Genomic DNA, 27166 nt, shown 5'->3' on the forward strand with positions numbered 1-27166 from the left:
ATTGCTGCCCCACCTGGCCCCATCCCCCACCAGCTGCTGCAGCCCCCCTAATGGCTGCCCCACCCTCCATTCCCCTCACAACCCCAGGCACCATCACTTAAAAAAAAAACACCCAGAAAAAGAACAAAAAAAAAATTGGAGAAAAGCACCTTTGCTTACATTAGAAGCAGACTGAAATAGGCAGCTGTTGAAAAGCAGCAACTGCCACAGTTTCTTGCCTGAGGAGAGTACAAAGAACTGCTGTCCTTACCCCGTATGCTCCTTGCCCCTGGCACTGATGGGGGTCACCCTCTGGGTCACCTGGAGGAGTGCAGAGTGGGGATCATTCTGCCAGGACTGGAACTGTCCCACAGCTCTGAGAGGGCTTTCCACCCCATGCACTCCTTTTCTCTCAGCACAAACATAATACCTGTTCATGGTCTAGGTCTGCCGTTGCTTCTTACAGTTTCTTGTGCTCTTTCAAATCTGGAATCTACTTGGCAACAGGCCTGGGACTAAGGAGATCTACAATTGGGCCTAAAATGACCTAGTAGAGGTTTGAACCACTTCTCTATTAGCTCATGTAGCAAGAAAAAAATAAGCATTTACAATTTTTTTATAAGCTTTTTAATTTCACTGTATCTTTTCCTTCCTTAAATTGGTGCCCTGTAGTACTTACCATTTCCTGAAATGGTGAGACTGTGGGTCTTGAAACTATCCTCAGCACTGTCCAACCCCAAAGTGGTATGTTCCAGCAAACTGTATTTTACACCACTGTTTGTAAAAGACAAAGCATATTTTAAATATTTCTGCTTGGCTTTTCTCAGGCTGTTATCCTGTAGATAATACTTTTAGTCACTGTGAAATGATTAGGTGCCATGCAACACCTATTTAATGGCCACAGTGTTCAGTAAGTTGCTGAGGGTGAACATTCTTATTTTTACTGCAACTAGGCAAGACATTTTTGTCCATTTCACAAATATTTTTGAGATTCCAGAATTTTTTCTTATTCTTACTTGTACCCAGGACTTCTCACAATTTTGAAGTACAAGAACACAAAAAGTCATTTTCATGAAAAAATAACTTCTAACCTGCTCTGACTTTTACCATTTGGAGCATTTCCCTCCGTCACAGGATGGGGTCTCCAGGGATGGCCATGATGCTCCTAGGGCTCCGTGACCATGCCAGTCTTGCCTAACGGGCACCCTTTTCCTTGCCTGCCATGTCTTGCTGGTAATTATAATATAGGGAGGCTGCCCTTGAGTTTTGGTTTGGACATGGTCCTGATGGACCCTGCTAAACCCTGTGGGTTGTTGGACCCCTTTTTGGGTTTTGCTTAAAATGGATGCCTCACAGGCATCCTCAGCCTTATGGGCTAGATGTGTAGCTCCAAAACTACCCCTTTACCACACCCCAAGCCTCACATATGGTAATTACATGTTACCTCTCTGAGGCCGTAGTCTAGTTCAGCCTTCTGTCATCATCGGGCTCTCCATAGCTCTGTTTCTGCACCCACACTGGCACTGGGATCTGCTCACCCCCTTTGTCACCATGCCCCCTGGTGCCGAGATCCCCACACTGTAGTGGGTCCCCAGTAAGGCCTCCTCCTTCCCCAATAGCCCCAGCCTGATCCCCCAGTTTATAAACAGCAACCAAAATATGAGCCCCTGGGCTATAATATGATACAAACAGTTCAGGGTGTGTTCTGTCCCTTTAAAAGAGTCAAACTTCCCCCCAGCACTAAGTGCCTTGTAGGCCAGGGTACCTGGTGAGCTCCTGGTAGACATTAGGCCTATATGCAGCATATCAGGCAGCCACCAGTGTCTCTGAGCAATTCTTCCCTGGAGACTCCTTCCCCTGGCTGCTGCCAGAGAACTAACTCCTGCTGGTCTCAGCCCTGGGTTATACATGCCCAGGGCCCTGCCTTCTTCCGGTCAGCTGAGTGAGTGCAGGTGCAGGCTAATTCCCTTGTTAGCCTGCTGCCATAGTAACTTTCACCTGTGGGGTTTCTGTCTAGCTCTCAGGGCCCTCTCCCTAGGCAGTTCCTGCTCTTAAAGGAGCAGACACTTTAGTACCCTGCAGCACCCTCCAAATAATGTGGACCGGTTTATAATATTTATATTGCTTGAGTATAACACTCTGAATCACTGACTGAGGGATTTTAATTGCAGCGTCTGTTGCTATTAAAGGAATTTTATAGAAGAGGTTGAGGCTTTGTAAGTGCCACGTTCTGTTTTCCACTTATAGTACAGTTGGGGTATTCTCTTTTCTATTTATTTTGCATTTTTTTCCTTGGAGCAAATATATTTTTCTTTAATGCATTTTAATGATGTATGGCCCACAAGTCAACATGATTCAAAAAAATGTTGTTTTTAGCCTTGTCCATTTTCTAATGTAATTCTAAGGGCCTATTTAAAACAAATAATAAAGCTATACAGTACGTTATGCATTGGTCTTGCCTTTGTAGATGACACTACACCATGCTTCCTACAGGGCTGAAATACTGTTTTGGAACTCTGATATGTGACAACCTGATTCTGATGATATAGGCAAGACCAAGCTGTGGAGTAATAAAGGGGACTGACAGCACAGATGGACTTTTTGACATCTACTGCTTACAAACTGATGAATGCTATTTCTGTTTTGTTTGTCTTTGGGTGGGAAAGGGAAGAAGGAGAAGAGTCACAATTACAATTCTGCATAGGGCATGAGGAACAACTCTTGGCATGCCCACAAAATTTACAGAAGGTCTTTTAAGGTTTTTTTGTTCCAAATTCACTTCAGACAGATTCACAGATTTACAACCCAGAGGTACAATATGTATTGTATTGGCTAATGATTTTAAACTAAGTTCACAAAAACTTGCTTACTACAACTCACCCTGAGAGCACTAGTCTATCCTTAAAATACATTTGCTCTAGAATAACACTGGGTGTGTCTACACATGCACCTGGGACAGTGGCAATTTGAGCCAGGAATGAAGCAATTTATGTCAGGGCTGCTCCTGCCTTGCTCTGCCATGGGCTCCAGTTTGTGGTGTTTGGCAGCAGAGAGGCTTACTGTGGCATGAGGGTGGTGAAAGTGCAGAGCCATGGCCTAGGCAAGCAAGCAGGAGTCTGGATCCTTGCTGCCTGGACTAATCAGGTACAATTTGTCTGAGGTCAGCATCTACATGCGTGTTTAATTGCAATAAATTACTCCGACAGTACTGTCTTATGGCAGTGATAATTAGTTTACTGTGGCCTTATACCATTGCACATGTAGATAGTGATGCTTTACTCCACAGCTAATTAGTCTACTGTACATAAAGTACATGTGTAGATGCAACCACTGCTCAATAATAGGAAGAAAGGGCAGAAGGCAAGGTTAGACTAAATTGCTTAATTTAAAAAGTTTTAAAGTTCTACTACTTCTACTTTCTTTAAAATACAACATTATTTTTAATTGGTATTTTTCCTAATAGCATGGTAGAAACACACAGTAAGAAAATAAGTCAAAGCTTTACAGAGAAAGCACATGCTGTCCTACCCCAAACCTACCAAAGAAGGCCAAAAGCAGCAATATGCTTTGCAAGGAGTTTGTTTTTCCAGTGCTGGTACTCACTCAGTTCAGTGGACTGAGGAGAAAATTAAATGTTATACTGACATCACACGTGTTCAGTATTTATGCTACATCGCAAAGCAAAGACGATGACTCAGACCTAAACACAAGTTTTCTCAGCATATATAATATACTCCCATATTCTGTTGGGAACAATTTAATTCTCAAAAAGTAAATACCAAATGTAATATATAATTAAGTAATCTGTGAATGTACTGTTTGAACTGTATAAGAAAGTTCAGTTTTTTCTCACAGATAAAATGATTTTTTCTCCCAATTTTTAAGTGACTTGGTTTTTAAAGCATGAATTACAGCAACAGCTTTGCCAAAAAAACCTACTTTACTTTAAAAATATTTTACAGTAATATTTTCTTACTAAAACATAACAATCATTCTTTGAAGCCAACTTCAATAAAATTTCCAAAAATTTTATCAAACATAACTATCCAAAAGTAACAATTTTTCAAATTTAATGAGTTAATTCACATTGCTGACAGCATTTTGCCTGTGTATTTGAGAGAATTAGCCCACTGATTTAAATAGGCTTTATAAATATAGCAGATTATTGTTATGTGCCACTTGTGGAACACAATTTTGCATTTTTCTAGTAGCCTTCTATCTACCATATTTACTCAAATACAAGACAAGGCCGCCTGTCCCACACATGCAAGGAAATTGAATTAAATATGCTGTTTTTCTTTGAACTGCTGATAAAAGCAGCATGTGCTCAGTGTAACAGGGAGCTGGTGACCCTATTACAAAGGAGAAAACAGAGCGAGAAACTTGCCAGGCATGCGGCGGGACCAGCCGGCGAGATGATGTCATTGTGCCAGTGCTGGGAACACTCGTTGCATCAGAGACCAGAAAAATTGTAAATTATTAATTAGTGAACTCTTATAAGAGGAGCACAACTTAACTAGCGACTTTTTCCCAGAAGGGGAGAGGAGCTAAAGCTGAGAGAGGAAGTTTGAGCGACAGAGCCAATTCCTGTGTGGAATGTAGCCCAGTGTTATAACAGAACAAGTGAACTGTCCAAAAAGCACCAGGAAAATATGGAGGTCTGAATGACCCCTTTCCAAGGTTAAAACTTATTTAATACTTCTGCACTGAAGAGGGGAGGAAATGAAGAGGGGGGAAATGATCTTCCCCAAAAGAAGGTGGGACAAAGTATAAAATGCTAGAATGAAAAAGCTACTAAGGTAACCAAAAGACTGGATAAAGAGAAAGATGGTAATAACCAAGTGTACAAAAAGATAATTAAGACTAGGTGGCACATCAGTACAACTTAAGTTAACCGATCTAAGGACATGCCACATACAGGCATGAGAGCTTGCAGCAGCTCAAATAGAAGCAGCACAAATTTGATCTGGGGCTTTTTGCCTTAGCGCACATGCCCAGATATGGACTTTGGTGTGGGGCAAATGGTGTTGCTTGGAGCAAAATAAACCTGCCTGGCTCCTCCTGGATCTGCAGCCACCAGTGCTGGCCCCAGCAATATAAAAACCTGTCCTGGCTAGCAACTCAGGGCTACCTGCCCTCAGAAGCTTCTGAGGGAGGAGGCTCTGGAAAGAAGTTGGCCACGCCCCTTTCTGTCCCAGTCTGCTGCTGCTGCTGCTGCTGTTGCAAGCTTAGACTCAAGACCTTCTGGGGAGAAGACGGCCAAGACCCTTCCTGCCTCTGCTAATACTAGCTGCTGAATTGTTCTCGGAGCTTTCAGGGGTAAGTTGGCCGCACCCCTTCCTGCCTTGGGCTGCTGCTGTTGTTGCCTTTCCACGAGGGGAGGGTCCTCTGCTGCACGCTACTGCCCTCTCAGGGAGGGGCCCACTGTTCTGCGCTGCACCCCAGCTTCTGCACCCCTGTTCCAGCCTGCTGCCCAGACCACTGCCAGGCCACAGTCAGGTGACAGCCTGGGGAGGGAGCCTGCACTGCATGTGGGGCCCTCCCCCAACATAACTGCCAGAGCCTAAAGGTGCCTTTCTTGCCACAGCTGTCTTGGCAGGCTCCTTCACCTCCACTTTCACCTGAAGCACATCTTGAGTGGCTGAACTAGATGGCTACTACCACTGCTGCTGCTGTTACTATCATCTGTTCTGCTGCTACCCCATCACAGGACAGGGAGATTCACCACTCAACATCACACCTGCACTGGATTACTCGCTAATTGACTGATTGCTCCTGCACTCCCCCATAGCTGCCCCACTGCATCTCATCCTGCTTTGTTTTGCTTCCTATTGCTCTGCTGCTGAGTGCCTGGCTGGAGGCCTGAGAGGCTCCTGGACTGAACTTCAACAAATCCCCTCCACTGCTCCAGCCATCTTTTATATCTGCCTCAGCAGCCTCCCCTGTGTGTTTCTGCCCTTGTGTGGTAAGTCCTGTGGTCCACTCCCTATGCCTTAGTGTTTACTGTGTGGCCACCACACGGGGCGGGGGAAGAGTGACCCAGCCTCCAGGGGCCTCCTCAGCCGCGCCTGACACCCCACCCCAGGAAAGATTGAACAGTTGATCCCCATGGAGGAGGTATCAGCACTGCTAGATAGTCCCAAAGAGGAGCCCATGGAGGAAGGTCCTCACTCTGCTGACCAGGGCATACCCCTGAGACTACGGGCACTAAGGCTGAGGCCTCAACCTACCCAAAGGAAAGTGCGGCAGTGGAGCCTCCTTACTCTGATGATCTGGGGGGATACAGAGGCCCTGGGGATCACCCCAGTGAGTCCTGAGAGAGGTCCCCTTTCCCAGGACACCAAGGCAGACACCATAGCCACCCTGGCGCCTGATGGGTCTGTTCTCTCCCCCTCCCAGAAAACCTCACTCCCAGCCTGCCCCATGGTCCCATACCAGAGGGGGTCAAAGTGGGGTCCCCTAATCAGCAGGCCAGTCTTGTTGGGGGCCCTGCACAGACCCCCTGGGGCACCAGCTCTACCCTATCATCTAGTGAAGGAGCTCCACCCACATCCTTACCCCCACCCCTGTCCCAAGGGGCTGCAGAGCTCTCCCAATCCCGACCAGAGTCTGGGGTCTTAGCAGACTAGGGGGTTCAGTTGGTACCTAAGGAGCCCGCTGAGCCCCAGGACCAGGAGAAGGGCATCCGAGAATCAGCAGGCTCTGCAGCCTGTAGACCTCTCAGTCCCGGCAGTCCCCAGGGGTGAGCTACTTGCATTTCTTGACCACATCTACACCTGTTGGTCTGCCAGCAAGGTACAGCTCGACTTGGACGTCTGAGGAGATTTTGACAGCATCCTTGCCACTGCATGGACATTGGTGGGGGAAGGCAAGGGGCCCAAAAGCTACAATGACCAGATCTACAGGCAGGTCCTCAGTTTCATAGATGCCCTCTCTACTTATGGGAGCATGCTACATGAGCCAGCAGTCCCCACACCAGGCGATGAGATGCGCGAGGCCCCTGCTGAACTGTCTATTCCACCCCCCCACTCATGAAGTCATTTAAGATGGCGACCCTCAATACCCATGGCTGCAGGAAGGGTCTCCAGAGATGCTGGGTGCTTTCCTTCCTTCAGGAGGGAGGGTACCCTGTAGTATTCTTGCAGCAGACCCTGATGACTCCAGCTGATAAGCCTAATTGGTGGCTAGAGTGGGGAGGCAGAGTCTTTTTTAGTCACCTCTTGTAGAGTGGCCACTCCGTTCCCCCCAGATATACAGCCGGAGGTTCTCCAGGACACTGAGGTGGTGCCAGGCTGCCTGCTGCACCTCCAGGTCCAAGCACAGGGGCTGGTCCTGACCTTTCTGAATATGTAGGCCCCTGCGAGGGACCCAGAGTTGGCAGATTTTTTTCACCAGGCAGCCACATACATGGGCACCCTCAACCCTCACGAATGCCTGGTCCTTGGTGGGGACTTTAACTCCACCCTAGATCCATGAGATTGGTCAGGCAGGAAACAGAACCAGGCTGCTGTGGGTGTCTGGCATGCCTGTCACCCTACCAACCCCCACCTATGTGAAGTGGGGGAGGAGCAGGCATGCCACTCCCATTGGACCAGGTGTATATCTCTCTGCTGCACATTGCTGGAGGCTGGTCTCTGCGTCCAGGTCCCCTGCAACCAGAGCTGCCCTGAGCAGCGTGCGGAGCCCAGGGCAAATCAGCCCATGTGGGGCCCCACCCCTGCTCCGATCCCATGGACCCTGAACTTGAAGAAGCTGCCGTTGCCACCAGTAGCAGCACGTGGGGAGGTAGCGAGTGACTGGATGCAAGCTCCGCACCACCGCTGCTCCATACAGCTCTACAGAGCCCCTCAAAGCTCAAGGCCTGGGGTGGTTGTCCCTATTTGCACCCCCTGCCAGGGACAGCCCTGTCTGCAACACTCACCCAGGGTGCTGACCTGCTCATCGAACCCTCTTCTGGAACCCCCAGCTGGAGGTGCCAAGAGCAGAGGCACCTCAGTTGTGACGAGGCTGATCCTGGCTTGTGTCACTGATACCAGAAACTTCCTGGACTACAATAGGCTGGCGCATGGTGATGAGGAATGGAAAAGTACTGAAAGAAGTGTATATGTGTCGAGGCAGGATGGGGGATGTGATGTGGGTGAAAGCTGAGTGGGAATAACAAGATGGCTTTCAGGATAAGCTTATCAGGAAACAGCTTGAGAAAATGCGCTTGATTCAGCAAGACAACAAGATGAGTCACTGTCAGACTGCCAAGAGCGTGTTACCAGGCAGACTGACCTGTATGGGACTTATCAGTATATAAAGGAGTCTGTGCTTTGCTCTCGTTGAGACCTAGCTGCCCCTTGCTTTTTCTCCTGTGACCATGCAAAATAAAGCGCTTCTGACAGCCAAACATGATCCTGTCTGAATTTCCTCATCATCTTGGCGGCTCGTCCGGGATGTGTCCTTACACAGACCGTCCTGAGTAGGACCCTCATCTCGGCTCTTTGACTCCATTGCTCCGAGAAGGCTATCCTCGACTCAGTTCTTCAGTTCTGCGGCTTCGACACCCCAGACCCTGATCTGTCAGTTTGGCTCTGGAAAAATCCCTGGCCAGGGTAAGTACCTGCCTGTTTCGGTGTCAGTAAGTCCTAGGCGTGACAATGGGATCCAGCCCAGTTTATGTATCTGAAATATGGGCCCTGGTCAATGCAGTACTTAATTAAATGGAACCGGTACACCAATGGTGACCCCAAATTGTGCTGGCCCTTTGGGTCGTGGGATCATCATATCCTCAAACATCTCCAAGAAAATTTGGAAAGTAAAAACCCCATTCAAATGGAAGTCTGGTACCTATGGGAAGACGAGTCCAAAAAGCACCATAAGTGCTCCCTTGTAGCTTCCTATAAGGATAATGAAGAAAAATTTAAGAAGCAAATCGATCACCTTCAGAATCAAGTTAAGGATCTCCAGTGTCAAGGACCAACCCCGTCTGCCCCTTGTTCACCGTATCCAGCTAGGCTTTATCCCGCTTTGCCTCTGCCACCAGATGACCCACCCCAAGATGATATGTTGGATCATTGGGTCCAAAATTTCCACCTGTAAGCAAAAGCCAGAAGAACATGCTGCTGACTACTATTCTCACTTGGTCCAACCTTTAAAGTACATTCTGGCAGTCAGGACCTAGAAACTAGCCTTTCTGCCACGATTATTCAGACCTTTGTTTTAGGGCTGTTACCTAGGATCTCCAAGTCCCTGCAAAACACTGTGATTGGGTGGGAAACTAAACCCCTCACCAAAGTTTTGGCTGCTGCCACTCACTTCTATACTAAAGCCCAACAGCAAAAATCAAAGGCTCAGTACAAACTGATGGCTTTGCAAATCAGAGATCTCCAGGGTAGTGCCAGACCACGGCACTCTGCAGGACCATTTCACTTGGCCCGACCACCTGGTCCCTCTGACATTCCCAATGATGTCTGTCACTACTGTAAGCAAAAAGGTCATTGGAAGAATGAGTGCCCGAATAAACCCTGGGGGCCCCATGCTCAGCTAGTGCCCCTCCATTTCAGCCAGGCACCCACTGAGCTCCACCGCCTGGACCAGCTCCTCTCCAGTCCTTCGAAGTTGAAAATCAGTATTAGGACAGCCAAGAAGACCCAGAGACTCTAGCCCCTTTACTTTCTACCTTTTCCAATGCTATGATACCTGTTACTGTGGGAGGACAAACTGTTCCCTTTCTTGTTGATACCAGTGCTTCTTTGTCTATGCTTAGCTCTGGTTTTGTTTCCAAGGTTCCCATTTCTGGTGAAGTAATCACTGCTGTAGGTATTGGGGATCAAGCCATTGACCACCCTGTTACACAGCCGCTTTCATTTACTTTGGGTCTCCTTACTGAGCAACATGCCTTTTTGCTGAGCCCTTGCGCTTCTGTAAATCTGTTGGGGCGAGACCTCCTTTGCAAATTGCAGGCAACAATTCACTGTTCTCCAGATGGGGTCTTCCTCACCTTACCCCAGACTCAAATTCCTGCCTTGATGATGACACTAATGGAACAGGAACCCAAGCCCAATTCTTCCTCATTGCAACAGGAACTATTGGCTCACCTTCCTGAGTCCTTTTGGTCCCACTCCACAACCGATATGGGACTTCTCAAGGGTGCCATCCCAGTTTCTATCAAGGTTAAATCAGGAGTGTCTCCCCCATCGATCCCGCAATACCCGCTATCAGTTGCTGCCTCCAGAGGCATTGCTCCTGTAATACAAGGTCTCCTAGAACAGGGTGTCCTGGTACCTACCCATTCTTGTTGTAATATCCCAATCCTTCCAGTCCAAAAGAAGGAGAAGTGCACACCTGAGGGGTTGCCTGTTTATCGCTTTGTTCAAGATTTGCATGCTATTAACAATTTTGTGATTCCCTTGACAGTTGTGGTACCCAACCCCACCACTGTACTTTCTCAAATACCTGCTTCTGGTCTTTATTTTTCTGTGGTGGATCTCTGTAATGCTTTTTTTCTATACCAGTTCACCCTGACTCTCAATATTTATTTGCTTTTACCAACCAGGGCTGGCAATACACCTTCACCCGTCTGCCTCAAGGATTTTGTGACTCACCCACCATATATAGCCAACTTCTCAAGTCTGACCTCGATACAGTTCAGTTGCCTCATGATTCTGTGCTAGTCCAATACATAGATGATTTGTTCCTCTGTTCTGATACCCTCCCTCATTGCCAAGTTGACTCTGTTGCTCTTTTAAAACAACTTGCAGCACGGGGCCACAAAGCCTCACGCTCTAAGTTCTAATTCTGTCAGACTTCTGTTACCTATCTGGGATACAGTATTTCTCACGGTACCCATCACCTGTCTCCTGATAGTCTTTCTGCTCTTTCCCTTCCACGCCCGCAGACTAAACGTCAACTTCATGGTTTCCTAGGTGCTGCCAACTACTGCCAACAGTGGATTCCTAATTATTCTGGACCTTCCAGACTTCTCACCCTTCTCACTTGTGATTCTTCCCCTGACCTGCTACCCTGGGAAGATGTCCATGAATCTGCCTTCTGTCAGCTCAAGCTGCTGACCTCATTGCTTTCACTCGTGCCTGTCACCTTGCCACTGAACAATCTGCTAATATCTATACCGACTCTTGCTATGCCTTTGATGTCTGCCATTCTTTTGGACAGATCTGGAAACAGTGAGGTTTTCTTACTTCTGCTGGGACTCCCATCTCTCACCATCACCTTATTACTGCTCTCCTGGATGTTATTCTCCTTCCCTCCACCCTTGCTGTTTTATGGTGCAAAGCGCACACTGCTACTGATGATCCTGTGTCTCTGGGAAATGATAGGGTGGACGCCGCGGCCAAGACTGCCACCCTGTCAGAACTCTCAGCTCCGATCCTTCAGGCTGCTCTCTACCTCTCTTCCCCTGTCTCCCCTGACCTTCCCTTTCTCCAGGATGCCGCTCCAGATGCTGAAAAAGACACCTGGATCTCCATGGGCTGCTCTCTCCACTCCAACTCCTTGTGGTGGCACCTGTCTGGTCGCCTTGTATCCCCCCAGGGCCCTGCTATCCCTCTTGGTTCAAGTGGGCCACTCAGTGGCCCATTCAGCCAAAGGACGGATGGTAGCCAAAGTTGACCACCTTTGGTATGCCCCCGGTTTTTCTGCCATGGCTGTCCATTTTTGTTGCCAGTGTCTGAAGTCTCAGCAACACCATCCTGGCCGACCACCCTGCCAGCCACATTAATTCCACAGACATTTAGGTCTTTACCCCTTTTCTCATCTCCAGATGGACTTCATTGAGTTGCCCAGGTCAGGACCCTGGAAGTATGTGTTGGTCATTGTCTGTCTTTTTAGTGGCTGGCCCCACACATGGACCCACACACCCAGCCCAAGGGATTCCAATAATTGGGGTGCCTATTTCCTTCAAAGGTTGGGGAAATAACTCAAAATCTAGTTTTGTTAAGTTTTTTTCTCATTCTAACAGAATGAAACAGTTGCTTCCTGACTGGTGGAAAGGAACTCGGGACAGCTGGAAATTCTCTTCCAGGCTTGAGGCAGCCCTTTGTTATAGGTCGAATGGAACTGGCCAGTCAGTGGGCATTACCCCAACTGCAGAATTACCTTTGATTATCACCCCTGTAATATGACTGGAACTCTGCTGGGTGATACATCCTTCCAGTGTACCAGCAGGCCCCTTACAATTTATAATGCCCTTGGCACCCTGCATGGGCTAATAATGAATGGGTCTGAGTTTTATGTGCTGCTAAATTCCGCTTCTTGTAATCAATCCATACCTCAGCACAGGTTGATGACGAGCCAATGTGCCCCTTCCTACACTTTACAGGTCAATCAAAAGTGTAGAATGAGAAACACAACCTGTAGAAACCTGAGCACTGCAGCAGCCCCAGGATTGTTTTGGCTCTGCGGGAATGAAGCCCTCAAGATCTTACCATGGCACTGGGTCGGTACTTGTACCCTGGGGAGAATTATCCCGAGCTTTGAAATATGCTCAGACCTCTCCTGGCATGAAGCAACCAATCTCCCACCTGACTTGCTTAGATGCAAGCGAGCCATTGAAAATCTGCTTGTTCACTGTCCTTCCAGGTTCCATTAGTTTACTAGGGCTTTTCTCCCTCGGTTGGAGTGGCTGAATTAGAAAGAGCCATTATAAACATTTCTGGAGTTATGGAGGAGTTTTTCAATGCCAGTAACGATGAGGGGCCCTCAGTGATGAGGTTTCTCAAATGGGATGAGCGATTGCAGAAAACTGTATGGCTTTAGATTATCTCTTAGCTGCCCAGGGTGGGGTCTGTGCTGTTATTAACCATACTTGCTGCACCTGTATTGATCTGCACCAATGAGTAGAAAAGGATCTTTGCACCATGAGAAGACAGTTGCAGGTGATCCATGCAGTTGCAGAGGAGAAACCCTTTGATTGGTGGGGGTGGCTACCAGATGTGGGGGGATGGCTGTTAAATCCCTGTTGAAATGGTGTATTCTGAGTTTATTATGCATTTTTGCCATTTTCATTGTTATCCAAGTGATTTTGTGTTGTTTACGCTGTTGTTTATAAAAAACTGCTCAGAGCTTTTCTAGATTCTCTAGGACCGACTTGCAGATGATGGTGCTCAAGGAGGTGGCCTATGAGTGCGAGTGACAAGAAAGTGTCAAAGGCCTTATGAATATAGAGGTGTAAGCACAAGCGCTTATAAGGGGGGAACGATGAGGAATGGAAAAGTACTGAAAGAAGTGTATATGTGTCGAGGCCAAGTGGGAATAACCAGACGGCCTTCAGGATAAGCTTATCAGGAAACAGCTTGAGAAAATGTGCTTGGCTCAGCAAGACAACAAGATGAGTCACTGTCAGACTGCCATGAGTGTGTTACTGGGCAGATTAACTTGTATGTAACTTATCAGTATATAAACGAGTCTGTGCTTTGCTCTTGCTGAGACCTAGCTGCCCCTTGCTTTTTCTCTCGTGGCCATGCAAAATAAAGTGCTTCTGACAGCCAAACATGATCCTGTTTGAATTTCCTCATTAATGGGTCTACACACGACACATGCAATCTACTGTCTGGTCCAGGAGGTGAAATCTGCCCTACCTCCCAGCACCCTTGCCCTTGTTGACCAGGTCCTGTGTGGTGGTGGTCCCTGCCCCGTCTCCCCCTCCCATGTCCTCCAGCCCACTCAAGTTTGTTGTGGGACCAGCACCTCGTCCAGCCTTGTGGCACTCCCCACTCTGCCACCTAAGCCAGCTGGAGGACATCACACTGGTCTGCTTTTCCACTGTCCATCGCCATCACCTCTACTTGCTTGTGTGCTGCACAATTCATCGTGCCACCCTTGCAACCCACCCAGACACCAAGTGGCGGGATCTGCTCAGCAAGGGTGTGGCTAGGGCAACCTAGTGGCTGAGTCTGTACTCCACCCTCAGCCCAGAAGCCACTGGAGACCTCAGCTGGCAGCTGCTCCATGGAGCTGTCGCCACAAGTGTATATGTGGCAAGCTTCATGGATACCCTGGTCTCCTGCCCTTTTTCCAGGCAGAGGGCACACATGACCCTCAAGTGCGCAAGGCTGCAGCCCTTCCACTTCCACCCCCAGAACCTCCTCCTGAGGAGGAATTTCACACCTCATCTTTCTATTTTTGGTCACCCCATCCACAGCCCAAGTCCCAGGACCTCTTGGTCAACGTCCTCCTGGCCCTAGTCAAGTGGACCCTGTACTTTACTTTACCAGGAAGGAGACTCTGGCAGAGAAGGTGCTCGGAGATTGTGGGGCCGCTTTCCTCTAACTTACCCATGCATGTTTCTGGGCAGAGAACCAATGGGCGGCATCCACCAGCTCCTTGGATGCCTTTGAGGACAGGTGGGTGTGGCCCGGGGGGATCTGCTTGGTGTCCCCCTCCACAGAACTTCTTTTCACATTTTGAAACTTTGAACCCCTACATCACTCCTACCCTTTTTTCCTTAATTGTCCCACCAAAAAATAAATTTAAAAAAATCAGTTGTATCTTTCAAACTTTGGCCCTGCACAGTGGGGGCTATTAGTTAACTAGGTAGGCCTTAAGTCCCATGATCTGTGGAAGATAGAAATAGACAGGAGCTTCTGGGGAGTGCCCAGGCTTGCAGTACTCCCTTTTCTACCACCTGACCCGACTGGAGGACACCACACTGGTCCACTTTACCACTGTCCATCACCACCATCTCTAGAGGGAGCAGTCCACCAGCTCACTGGATGCCTTTGAGGACTGGTGGGTGTGGCTCAGGGTGCTCCACTCAGTGTCCACCCAGGATGCATTTGTTTTGTCCCTATGACCTCATAAGCACATCCTGTTTTTTCATTATTTGTCCCGAGTATTCAGTTGATGGCTGGAGGTCCCATCATTGCCCAACAGTGGCAGCCACAGTCTCCATAGTGGGCTAGGCCTATGACCCTGGTCATCAAATAGGCCTATCCTGTTTTTTTTTCTTACTTCTCCCATGAAATCAGTTGTTCCATTCATCCATTAGTCCCCATATAGTGGGGGCTACTAGTTTATCAGGTGGGCCTTAGAGCCCACAGCAATTTTGAATGGACAAATAGACAGGAGCTTCTACGGCCTGGGCAACTGGTATCTGGGGACACTATCCCTTGTACCAAATTAACTGCTGAAGCATCATCCCAAATTCACTTTTTAAATACCCCAAAACCCATGTTCTTCCACAATTAGAACAAAAGAGATGGAGGGGCGTGGGGGATTGATCAGATGGGCAATGTTTTATTGCTATATTTACATTGTTAAAGCAATTTGGAACCCTACCAGTATCTCTATCATCATAATAAAATAAATCCTAAATATCTGTATGTTTTGATATTTGCTTTTGGTTTCCTTGTCACAGGGTAGGTGTTTGTGTGGGTGGGTGTGGAGGGATGCAGGTCAGTGTGCGGGTAGATGTGGGAGGACTCTAGATGTGGTAGGGACTGTGTTGGGGGTGCTTTGGAGGGGTGGATCCCCTGCCCCCAACAGGGTCTAGCCCGCCCCCAAAGCACATGGACTGCCCTGCCTGCAGGGTCCCAGACCCCCCCAGAATGCCTCCCACAGTGCTGAGACCCCCCCACCCAATCCCAGCACCCTCCTGCCCCCCCACCTTGTCTAGCCTCCTACTCATTCCCCTGCTCCTCTCCAACCCCGAGCTTGTTCCCCTACTCTTCTCCAGCCCCCAAGGATGGAGAAGAGAAAGGGAATGAGCCAGGGGCTGGAGAGGAGCAGGGGAACAAGCCGGTGCGGCTGGAGAAGATCAGAGGAATGAGCAGGGGGCTGAAGACCAGTGGGGCAGCAAGCAGGAGGCTGGAGATGAGGGGGGAGGGACGAGCAAGGGGCTGGGGACCAGCAGGGGAGGAAGGGGGTCTGGGGACCAGCAGGGGAGGAAGGGGGTCTGAAGTACCAGCCCTCAGGGAGCAGAAGACAAGCAAGGGAACAAGCAGAGGGCTGGAGACAAGGAAAGCAATGAGCAGGGGGTTGGAGACAAGCAATGGAATGAGCAGGGGGCTGGAGACAAGCCATGGAAGGAACAGGGAGCTGGAGAAAAGCAGGGGATGGGGAGGCTAGAGATGATTCAGGGATTCCCCTGCTCAGCTCCAGCCTCCTGATCACTCCCCTGCCAGGCTCCAGACTCACACACCACCCGCAGTTTACCAGCAGCGGCAGCAGCAATTAGGGTGCTCAGGTCGTTGTGGCACAACCCCCCAAAATCTTGTTTGGATTGTGTTTTAATTTTTTTTTGCATTAGATACTGCAATTTTGGTTTTGGTTCTTAATTTATAGTTCTTTCAAGGTGCAAAGAGTACACAGATGTAAATAGCCAAGAAGTACCCACATTAACATAAGCTAAATAAAAACAGGAACTCAGAATGGGCTCTCCAGAAGTTATTCAATCCAGCTTTTAAAAACCGTTTGTCCCTGACATAGAAAAGCTATTGTTAAATATATCAGTGATATTAATTAACCCTATTCAAATTTGTTCCATGATATACAGCAAAAGATAGCACAAACAAAATTTAATACATTATCAGTCAATAAAAAAGTATTTGGTGGAGATTATTTAAAGAGTTTAAAATTTTGTTCAAATTATTATTAGGTTTTTAACTAGTAATGGGAGAGAAGTGAAGAGGGGTGGATAGGTTTTAAAGAAGCTGATCTGTTAATGTCAAGTTGTTAATAGAACAGAAATTTTGCAAGTAGCACCTGAGCCATAGTAACACTTAATTGTTCAAAGTTACAGTACTTGCGAAGAAAGTTAATAACAGGACATCAGGATAGGTGTATAAGATCAGTGTTACTTAAATAAATTTAAATATTCAAGTCCTGAAATGAGAGTTTAAACAAGCATTTATTTTTTGTACAACCCTCCATCCCTCCCCTTTCCCTTAACCCAGAATCTCTCCTCCCACAGAAACAGACAGGAAAGAGAATCTCTCAGGAGTCTCAGGACAGAAACAGAAACATTCCCACCACAGTTAATCTGCTTCATTGGGAAAGTGTTCACCATATCTCTTGCTGCCTCATGCCTCCTTGCCAGGACCTCCATTAGGTCCTGCACCAACCCATGCTTCACACAAAGGCAAAAATCCCAGCATAGGTCCCGCCAAGGTGTCACAGAAGCCAGGGAACCCCCAGGATCCCATATCTCCACACAAGAATGTGCACTAACCCATGTCTCTGCTAGGGAATTCCTGGCTCCCCTTTCCTCCATGCTGGGGCCCAGGCTGGGTCCTGTGCTGACTCAGAGGCATGGGTCAGCACTTATGCAGACACAGAGGCACAGGGCAGTGTCCTTGCCTCCTTCCTAGTACATGTGGGCCTCTGCTTTATGCACAGGTTGTGGAGTGACTTGGCATGACAGCTGGGGAATTCCCCCCACACCTCCTTGCTGGCCCATGTTTCATGAAGATGTATAGGTCAGTACAAGTTTCAGTGCAGAGGTATGGGGAACCAGGAACTCCCTGGCTCCTATACTCTACACTGGGACTTAGGTTGGTCCATGTAGCATGGTTCAGCATGGGTCCCAGTGTGAAAACACAGAATCACGTAGGTTCCAGGCCAAAGGTGTAGGGCACCAGAGACTCCCCAGGTTCAATGCCTCCATGCAGGGATCCATGCGGGTGTTCCCTGGTTTTAGAGATGTGCCCTTGAGATTCTGGTGTGGGTCTCCACAAGCAGGGAACCATGAATTTCCCTGCACCTCTCTGTAAGCAGGGAAAGTTGAGCATGTTCTCCAGGAGATTAAGGGGCCCAATCCCAACCTCACGTCCCCAGAACATTACTACACCTTCTTATCATCTTATCCACTACTGTCCTTAAAATAAATGTGAGATAAATGTTAGATTGCTGTTTCAGTAGGGTTCCAGAAACTTGAATAATAGCTCAAATAAAAAATGTCTCATTTCTGATAATGAGAACTCAGGAACTGAAATAGTAGGGGGTCACCCTACAGATTTGAATCATAGAATCATAGAATCAATGAGTTGGAAGGGACCTAGATAGATCATCTAGTCCGACTGCCTGCCATGGGCAGGAAGGAGCACTGGAGGTGGGAGGGGTCATAAGACCCCAGCCAGGTGCATATCCAGTCTCCTCTTGAAGATTTCCAGGGAAGGTAAGAGCACCACCTCTCTGGGAAGCTTATTCCAGGCTCTGGCCACCCTTACAGTGAAGTAGTTCTTCCTAACATCTAACCTAATTTGCTATCAATGATGTCTACATGCACATGTAACCTAGTAGTAAGAACAGCATAACTAAGAATCAGTCTATCAAGGAAAGATGCATAAGTTTCATCACAGAATTGACAGTATGTTAGATAAAGCACACATGTAGGAAGAACAGTCCTATATTATGTGAAAGACCCACATCAGAGGGACTATTAGATCATAGTCTTCTTACAAGTCTGCTATATATTTTTTTAAAAAACTAGAAATGCAAGTATTAATATGAAAACTATTACAATTTCTAACAGCTTCTCATCCATAAATCCCATTGCAATCAATAGAAGCATAAGAAATACCATGGAATTCCACAAATAAAATAAAATAAAAGGCCACCTCTATTTTGGTATCTAAAAGCATATTTGAGAGCCTTACTTAAAATCCCTAGAGTTAAAAACTTCAGCCAGAATACTCATCTACTATTATGAGCCATTTGCTGGTTATACTACAACATGAATATTCATTTTCATACATATGTTAATTATTATACAGCTTTGAACTGTGTTTTGGCTGTGGGAGGAAACATGCTCATACTTTTAAAAACAGAATCAGGCCTCAAGGCTGGAGTACATGGTCTGAATTCATGCCTACATTCTGATTTATCATTTAAATTGCAAATTTTATTCTACACAGGCAAGTACAGAAATATTTATTTCTTGGTAAACGCCTAAAGGTTTACAAGATAGCTTATATAAAAGCAAATTAAGAAAAAAGTCAAGAAAAATATTAACTTACAGTATGCGTGGGTCAATGAACAAAAAGGATTCAGAGTTGTCTTCTAGCAGAGATTTGAATTTCTTCCCAGTAACTTTGCCAATTAATGTTTTGAGTTTCTTGGCTAGCTTTTTAGGAGTGTTTGTTACAGATGAAGACTCATCCATACAGCAACTATATACTTCACTCTTCAGCTGGAAGTCAGGTCCTGCTTCATCACTGAAAACAAGTTTTTCAGAACATCTGTGAATTAGCTGAGTGTATAGCACAAGTATTGTCTTGCTCAGATTTGTATCCAACAACATATCTTGCTGACCAAGACAGAAAATTACATTACATTTCAAAATAAAAGGAATATGTAAGAACAAAATCAAAGACCATAAAACACACATGATAAACATAAGAAATCCAAAGATGAAACTTGAGAAAGCCAAATGTGTTATGGAAATATTCTCTTGAGGCATTCAAACTGATGTGGACATTGGTATCAGAAACCGATGACGCCAAACTTTGGGGTACAGCATCCACACCTGAAGACAGGAGGGTGATCCAGGCTGACCTTGACAGGCTCAGGAAATGGGCGGATGAGAACCTGATGGTGCTTAACACTGAAAAATGAAAGGTTCTCCGCTTCGGGAAGAAAAACTTGCAGCATCCTTATAGGCTCGTTAGTACTACTCTGGCTAGCACTACGGATGAAAGGGACTTGGGGGTCATAGTTTCATAGGTGGTAGGGTCGGAATAGATCATCAAGTCCGAGCCCCTGCCATGGGCAGGAAAGAACGCTGGGGTCAAATGACCCCAGCGAGGTGATTATCCAGCCTCCTTTTAAAGACCCCCAGGGTAGAAGCAAGCACCACTTCCCTTGGAAGTTGGTTCCAGATCCTAGCCACCCTGACTGTGAAGTAGTGCCTCCTAATATCTAGCCTGAATCTACTCTCAGTCAATTTATGGCCATTATTCCTTGTTACTCCTGGTAGGGCTCAGGAGAACAGGGACTCTCCCACAGCCTGCTGGTCCCACTTGGCCAGTTTGTAGATGGCCACCAGATCCCCTCTCAGCCTTCTCTTGTGGAGGCTGAACATAGCCTCTACTCGTAGGGCCTGCCTTCCTCCCCTGATCATGTGAGTGGCCCTCCTCTGGACCCTCTCGATGCTGGCCACATCCCTCCTGAAGTGCGGCACCCAGAATAGAATGCAGTACTCCAACTGCAGCCTGACCAGTGTTGCATAAAGGGGAAGGATCACCTCCTTGGCCCTCCTCCTGATGCATTTGTGGATGCATGACAAGGTGCGGGTAGCCTTCCTGACCGCGTCCCCACATTGTTCATTTTGGAAGCAATAATGACTCCAAGATCCTTTTCTGTCTCTGTGCTGATGAGAAAGGAGTTTCCCAACCTGTAGGTATGCTGCTGATTCTTCCTTCCCAGGTGCAATACCTTGCACTTGTCTGTATTGAAACCCATCCGGTTTTCATCCGCCCACCCCTGTAAGCTGTCCAGATCTAGTTGTAGCCTGTCCCTCTCCTGCAGCGTGCCCACTTCTCCCCACATCTCAGTGTCATCCGCGAATTTGAACAAGGTGCTTTTCACCCCCTTTTCCAAGTCACTGATGAAGTAGTTGAACAGTCCAGGCCCGAGGAACAAGCCTTGCGGAACATCACAGCCCACATCCCTCCAGGTCGAAAAAAACCCGTCCACCACCACTCTCTGGGTGCGGCCCTCCAGCCAATTTGTGACCTATCTGCCTGTGTAGGCATCGACGCAACAGTTGCCTAATTTCTTAATGAGTATGGGGTGAGAAACAGTGTTGAAGGCCTTCCTAAAGTCCAGAAAGACTACATCCACCGCAACACCTGCGTCCAAGTATTTTGTGACCTGGTCGTAGAAGGCCACCAGGTTGGTCTGACAGCACCTGCCTCAAATGAACCATTGCTGCTTGCCCCTAGGCATGTTCCCCCCCTGCTGGTCCCTCGCAGTTGTGCTCCTGGATAATTTTCTCAAAGAGCTTCCCCAGGACTGAGGTAAGACTAATGGGCCTGTAGTTTCCTGGGTCCTCCTTCCTCCCTTTTTTGAAAATGGGGACCACATTGGCCCTTTTCCAGTTCTCTGGCACCTCACCAGAGCACCATGAGTGCTCGTAAAACTGTGCCAGGGGTCCCGCAATGACCTCTTCTAATTCCCTCAGCACTCTGGGGTGGGGATCATCAGGATCTGTTGATTTGAACACGTCTAGTCCCACCATAAGTTCCCTGACTAGGTTCTCACTGACACTGGGCCTGGCAGCACCTCCTCTGGGTCTGTCAGAGATCCCGGGGGGAGGGGAGGGGGACGGCCCAGTCCCTGCTCAAAAAAATGGAGGCAAAGAAATTGTTAAAGAGGTTAGCTTTGTTATCTGGTGTAACACCAGACTTCCTAGAGTGTCTTGCAGAGGCCCTACATTACCCGGTACCTTCTTTTTACCCCCTATGTATTTAAAAAAGGACTTTTTATCCTTGATCTGGGTCGCTAGCCCCAGTTCCATCTCTGCCTAACAGCCCCCCTACAGTCTTGAGCAAAGGAGGTATAGTTCTTAGTGATGGCCCCTCCCTTCCATTGGCTGTACACCTCCTTTTTAGCTTTGAGACGTTCTTGGATGCTTTTGGTGAGCCATGGGGCTTTTGAGCACTCTTGCCCCCTTTGATCCGTGTTGGGATTGTCACCCTTTGGGCTTGGAGGATCATCTCCTTAAGGAACGACCACTCTTCTTGGATTCCCAACTCCCCTCCCCTCCAGGACCTCAGTGCCTCCCTGCTAGTCTCCTTACCTCATTGAAATCTGCCCTCCTTAAGTCTAGGGCTGTTGCCTTGCTGCAGACCTTTGACACCCTGCACTGGATGGTGAAGTCCAGTAGGCAATGATCGCTATCACCCAGGTGGTCAAGAACCCGCAGTCCACTCACCAGGTCATCTCCCATTGCCAAGACCAGGTCCAACAAGGTATTTCCCTTGGTGGGACTGTGCACCTCCTGAGTTAGATGGAGGTCCTGTAACTTGGCTAGGAACCTATGTGAGCAGTCAGACCTGGCTGACTGCTCTTCCCAGCAGATGTCTGGATAGTTTAGGTCACCCATGATGACCACATCCCTTGACTTAACTGCCTCTACGAGCTGACCTGAGAATTCCCAGTCCAGCTCTTCCCCCTGGTTGGATGGCCTGTAGTAAACCCCCATCATTAAGTTCCTTTCCCCCTAACCCCCTTGTATTTGAACCCAGAGCACTTCAGTCAGCCCCTCCTCTGACCCAGTGCTGTTTGTTGAGGATGTGTATTGCTTTTTGATGTAGAGCGCCACACCCCTACCTTTCCTCCCTGTTCTATCTCTCCTGTACAGCCTATAGCCCTTGATGTTTACTGCTCAGTCATGCATAGGGTCCCACCAAGTTTCAGTGAGCCCCATTCTGTCATGATTGACCACAAGATGAACATGAGCCTGCAGTGTGATACTGCTGCTAGTAAAGCATTCAAAATGTTTGCTTGCATCCACAGATGCTTCTCAAGTAAATCCCAGGACATCTTCCTCCCATGGTGCTCAGCCTTGATGAAGACGCAGCTGGAGTACTGCGTCCAGTTTTGGGCTCCACAATTAAAAAAGGATGTGAAGAAGCTTGAGAGGGTGCAGAGGAGAACTACGCACATGATCAGATGTCAGGAAAGTAGACCTTATGAAGAGAGGTTGACAGCCATGGGACTCTTCAGCCTGGAAAAGCACAGGCTCAGGGGTGATCTGGTGGCCACATATAAGTTTCTCAGGGGTGCTTACTAGGATCTGGTGGAACATCTGTTTACCAGAGCACCCCAAGGGATGATAAGGTCAAACGGTCATGAACTCCTCCATGACCGTTTCAGGCTGGACATAAGGAAGAACTTCTTTACTGTCCGAGCCCCCAATATTTGGAATAGATTGCCACCAAAGGTGGTTCAAGCACCTACTCTGAATACCTTCAAAAGAAATCTGGATGTTTATCTTGCTGGGATCTTATGATTCCTGCTGACTTCCTGTCTGTACTCGATGCTCTTCCAAGGTCCCTTCCAGCCCTAACGTCTATGAAATCTATGAAACAAACTTAAATATGCCCTGTAGTGATGCTGTACAATAATTATACAATACATATATGGTGGTCATAGTCTCAAATTAATTTAAACTATTTTAAAGACATTAGATCATGTTTTCCTCATTGTGCTACTACAGAAACACTGCCTCCTCAACTGCAAGCACCACTTGTCACTCATGGCATCCACAGCCCATACCTTACCCTGTGTTGCTTCCCACCCAGCACTCATTAATTGCTTCTGTCCTCAAGGTGTAACATCAAAACCTCAAGTGTGACCTCAGATTTCAGGTACAAATGCCACCACAGGTACATCAATAAAGAATAAGCACTTGATCTTTTTGAAACATAAGTCTGTATGCAAGGTTGTAAAGAATTAAATAAGTGCTACAGAAAAGGTTTTTTGTGGATTTAATAGGTAGTTTGTTGCAGAACATGCATGTATTTAGGTTTCATGGTTGGGTTAAAGCCCACAAAATGGTATGGACAGTATGGCTGAGGCAAATAGCAATTTCCCTGATTTTGAGTCCACTAGCTTTAATGGCAAATACACTTGATTAATCCAATGTCAAGTTTGGGTTTTTTTTGTGAGAGGTACATTACAAATGTTCAGTTTTAATCTTTCACTGCTGAAACTCCTGAGATTAGATTCTAGGGCAGTGGTGGGCAATTAGTTTGACTGGAAGGACACTCAATCAGTTTTGGTGTCTTTGAGGGCCACATCTCTCTTTCTCCTTCCCCATCCCTCCCTCCCTCCCAGAGCTGTAGAAGCTCCAATTTTTTTCTCTCCCTCTGTCCCCCTCTCCTTGAAACTATAGCATGCCCCATCCCCATTCTTTTTCCTCCTCCCTCCCTTCCCAGAGCTATAGCACACCCTAATCCTCTCTTCCCCCCACCCAAAGGTAGCATACCCTGATCCTCTCTCTCTCTCCCCACCTCCCCAGAGATGTAGCATGCCTTGATGCTCCATCTCTCTCCTTCCCTTACCCTCTCCCCCACCCACTCCTACTCAGAGCTATAGCACATCCCAATCCCAATCCCCATCCAGAACTTGCCAGCCCCATCCACAGCTTATACCACTACCCACCCAAAGCAGCAGAAGCAGCCCCAGGTAGGTACCACCATCACCTGTAGACATGCCAGGCAGGTGGGGATTGAGGTATCCACCCAGGTCCACAGCTGATGCTGCCGTATCAGCACTGAGCAGAAGCCATCCTGCCCATCTGACACCACATGGCAGCCGGAGCCTCTGGCCACCCCCAGGCCAGACCCCATGGTAGCAACTCATCCACAGGCTGGATGCAATCAGTTGGAGGGTTTGATCTGGCCTGAAGACCATATTTTGCCCAACCCTGTATCTAAGGCATAAAGAAAAAATACTCCAAATGCTAAAAAAAACAACATTATCATTGTTATTCATTAGACAGTTTCAAATTAAGAAAAATAGCTTTATATGTGATAGCTATGTAGAGTCTATGTTGCTAGATGTTGCACTAGGTTGAAAATACCCAGTTGTGGCTAGGTTAGTGGGCTGGACACCAATGAGGATGCAGTTTAGGATTAATATGCAATATTTATTAGGCTTTAACCTATAAAATATTGACAACTCAAGCAAATGATTTCCTATATAATACTAATCTATGACAACATACAATAATTGAACAATCAAAGCTGAGAAGCGATGTCCATTGGGTCACAAGGTTCGGGTCAAGCCCCTTGCTTTCAAAACCACGAGTGGTTTTGGTGCGGCTGGCCAGGGCCCTAGTTTCAGACCTGGTCAACGGCTCATATTTCTTAAAAGGTCATTTAACAATCAAAACATAATCAATCAAAGTAACTACAAACAGCTAAATGGGAAATTACATCCGTTGAGTCACGGGGTTCAGATCAAGGCCCCCTGCTTTCAAGATCGCGGACAACCTTGGTGCGGCTAGCCAAGACCGTAGACCCAGACTTGGTCAACGGCTCATGTCTCTTACAGGAAAGACAGACAAATACAAATATAAATGGCTACATGCATGCTTACCACTACAGCAAACAAGAGGAGCTGCTTCATGGCTGGGAACGTTAGTTTCTTCGCGGAGGCCTCAAGAACGACCCGAGGCAGCGCTCGGGGGTGGGGGGGGGCGACCCTGTGGGTGATCAGTCCACAGGCCTTTTGACGCTTGAAGTTACGGTCCGAACTTCCCCTGTCAGGGCCTCGTGGCTCTACCCTTTTATACCCTTACTCTTTTTCACTTATTTTTACTGGCCAATTGTGTTATCTTCCTGCCAGCATTCTGTTCACTCATCAGTAGCCCCTTCCTCACTGCAGTCCCCTCATTGTTTTCTGCTTAGCCAGTTATGTTGTAATTTCCTTCCTGCTTCAATGGCAGTTCGATGTGGTTGACTTCCCTGCCTCATGAGCGTGACAGGGGTCACCCATCCAGAGGCTCATGTTATGGCCTAGCATTCTGCCATTTTGCTGCAGCCTGGCCATTCATTTGGGGAGATGCCCACGACAATAGAAAGTGACTTGAATAATCAGTAAAAATAAAAATAGGTATAGCAAAATAAATTCATTGGTTTAAGACAACCTAGATTTTTACACATGAACAGTGATCCTGAATTAATTCTCCAACAACCTAGTGTTCTCCAGTCTAACTTTATCTGTAGCAACAGCAGTTGAATGGATTGGAAAAGTATTTCAAGTCAATCATTGCTCAACTAAGAAGTTGGTTTGAAATGATGATAACATCATTTTATAAATAGGTCTGTCACGGGGCGGGGTCTGAGGAACGGCCGTGATCTCTCCTAGGGCCCCCTACCATGCCAAGTTGGTGTCAATGCATCCTCGTTCTCACCCACCACATCTTTGATGTTAAGAGTATTAAGGGAAGCTGCCTTTTATCCTACCCCTAACGTATTCAAGTCTGTGCCCCGCCTATGGTGACTCTGTGCACTCACGCCTTAAGGGCAACACATGGCTCCTACCACCCCTGATACCACACCCCAAGCTCCTACCACCCCTGATACCACGCCTCAAGCCTCGCAGATGTACCAGATGTTGTCTCGTCAAAATCCTACCTGTGCCCCCCCGTGGGCACCCCTGGCTCCTCACGGGTTTCCTGGGCTTGTCTTCCCCTGGCCCAGGCCCTCACAGGTTCTCTGGCCTCTTTCTCCCTGGCCTTTCCTCGCAGTTGCTCGTGCTCCCTGCAGACACTTCCTGGCCTCTCTCACGGCCGTCTTGCCTGCACCCCCACCAGCGCTTCCTGGCTTCTCTTTTCTCTCAGATGCCTGTGTTCTCCACGACCATGCCCACACTGGGGCCTGCTCTCACGATTGGGGCCTTCCCTCACGATCCTGCCTGCCCTGGGACCCTGTCTCACAATCGGGACTCAGGTGGCCATAGCCATGCCTGGCCCCCAAATTCCCCTCTTGGCTCTTAAGCAAGTGCCCTTCCTGGGGCTCCGCGTCTGTGTGCCCTCCTGGGGCTCTATGCCTGTGCACCCTCCCTGGGGCTCCGCCCGCACTAGGGCCTTTCTCCGTGCTTGGGGCTCAGGTGGCCATAACCGTGCCTGGCCCCTAAATCCCCTCCTCGGGTCTACAACTCCTATGGGGCTCAGGCGGCCTCAACCTTACCTGGCCCCCCAATGCACTGTGCCCCCTTCTCAGGGCTGGGGTTAGTGTACCCCTAAAAGCTGTGCCCCCTCTGGCACCAGGGTCCCCACACCGCTGTGGAGCCCCTATGAGGCCTCCTCCAACCCCTATTAGCCTCACCCAGTCCTCCGGTGTAACAACAACCAACAACATATAATAACATGAGCCAATCTGCTGCAACTCAAACTAAGCCTCCTGGCTAAACGTAAACCTCTAAGCCACCTGGCTAATCATCAATCAAATCCCTGCCAGGGCTTTCTCTTCCCAGTATCTCCGAGCCGAAGCTGCTCAGGCCATCAAGCTTCTCTATGCTGCCTACTCTAGCAGAGCTTCTTCTCCCTTGGATGTTAGCAGAGAACTACCTGCTTGGCCTCAGCCTGGGCTGTTTATATAGGCCAGGCCCTGCCCCCTTCTGGTCAGCTGACCAAACTATGGTTGCCCCGGCAACTGGCACCTGTACCTTTTCCTAGAAGTGTCATGGAAATTTTTGAGTATGTGCTGCCAGTACAGAAGAGGTTAAACTGACA

At 47.9% G+C, this 27166-nt stretch overlaps 1 protein-coding gene across 1 annotated transcript in view; it reads right to left on the bottom strand.

Moving 5' to 3' along the window:
- Positions 1 to 27166, bottom strand: part of RTKN2 (rhotekin 2) — a 63337-nt gene that overhangs the window by 15286 nt on the left and 20885 nt on the right. Inside the window, 1 exon segment of the mRNA XM_019538639.1 lies at positions 18936 to 19128. Within this exon segment, the coding sequence (XP_019394184.1) occupies positions 18936 to 19128 (193 nt within the window).

The sequence above is a fragment of the Crocodylus porosus genome, unplaced genomic scaffold, assembly GCF_001723895.1.
Source record: "Crocodylus porosus isolate Cpor-Errol unplaced genomic scaffold, CroPor_comp1, whole genome shotgun sequence".
NCBI classification, from domain to species: Eukaryota; Metazoa; Chordata; order Crocodylia; family Crocodylidae; genus Crocodylus; species Crocodylus porosus.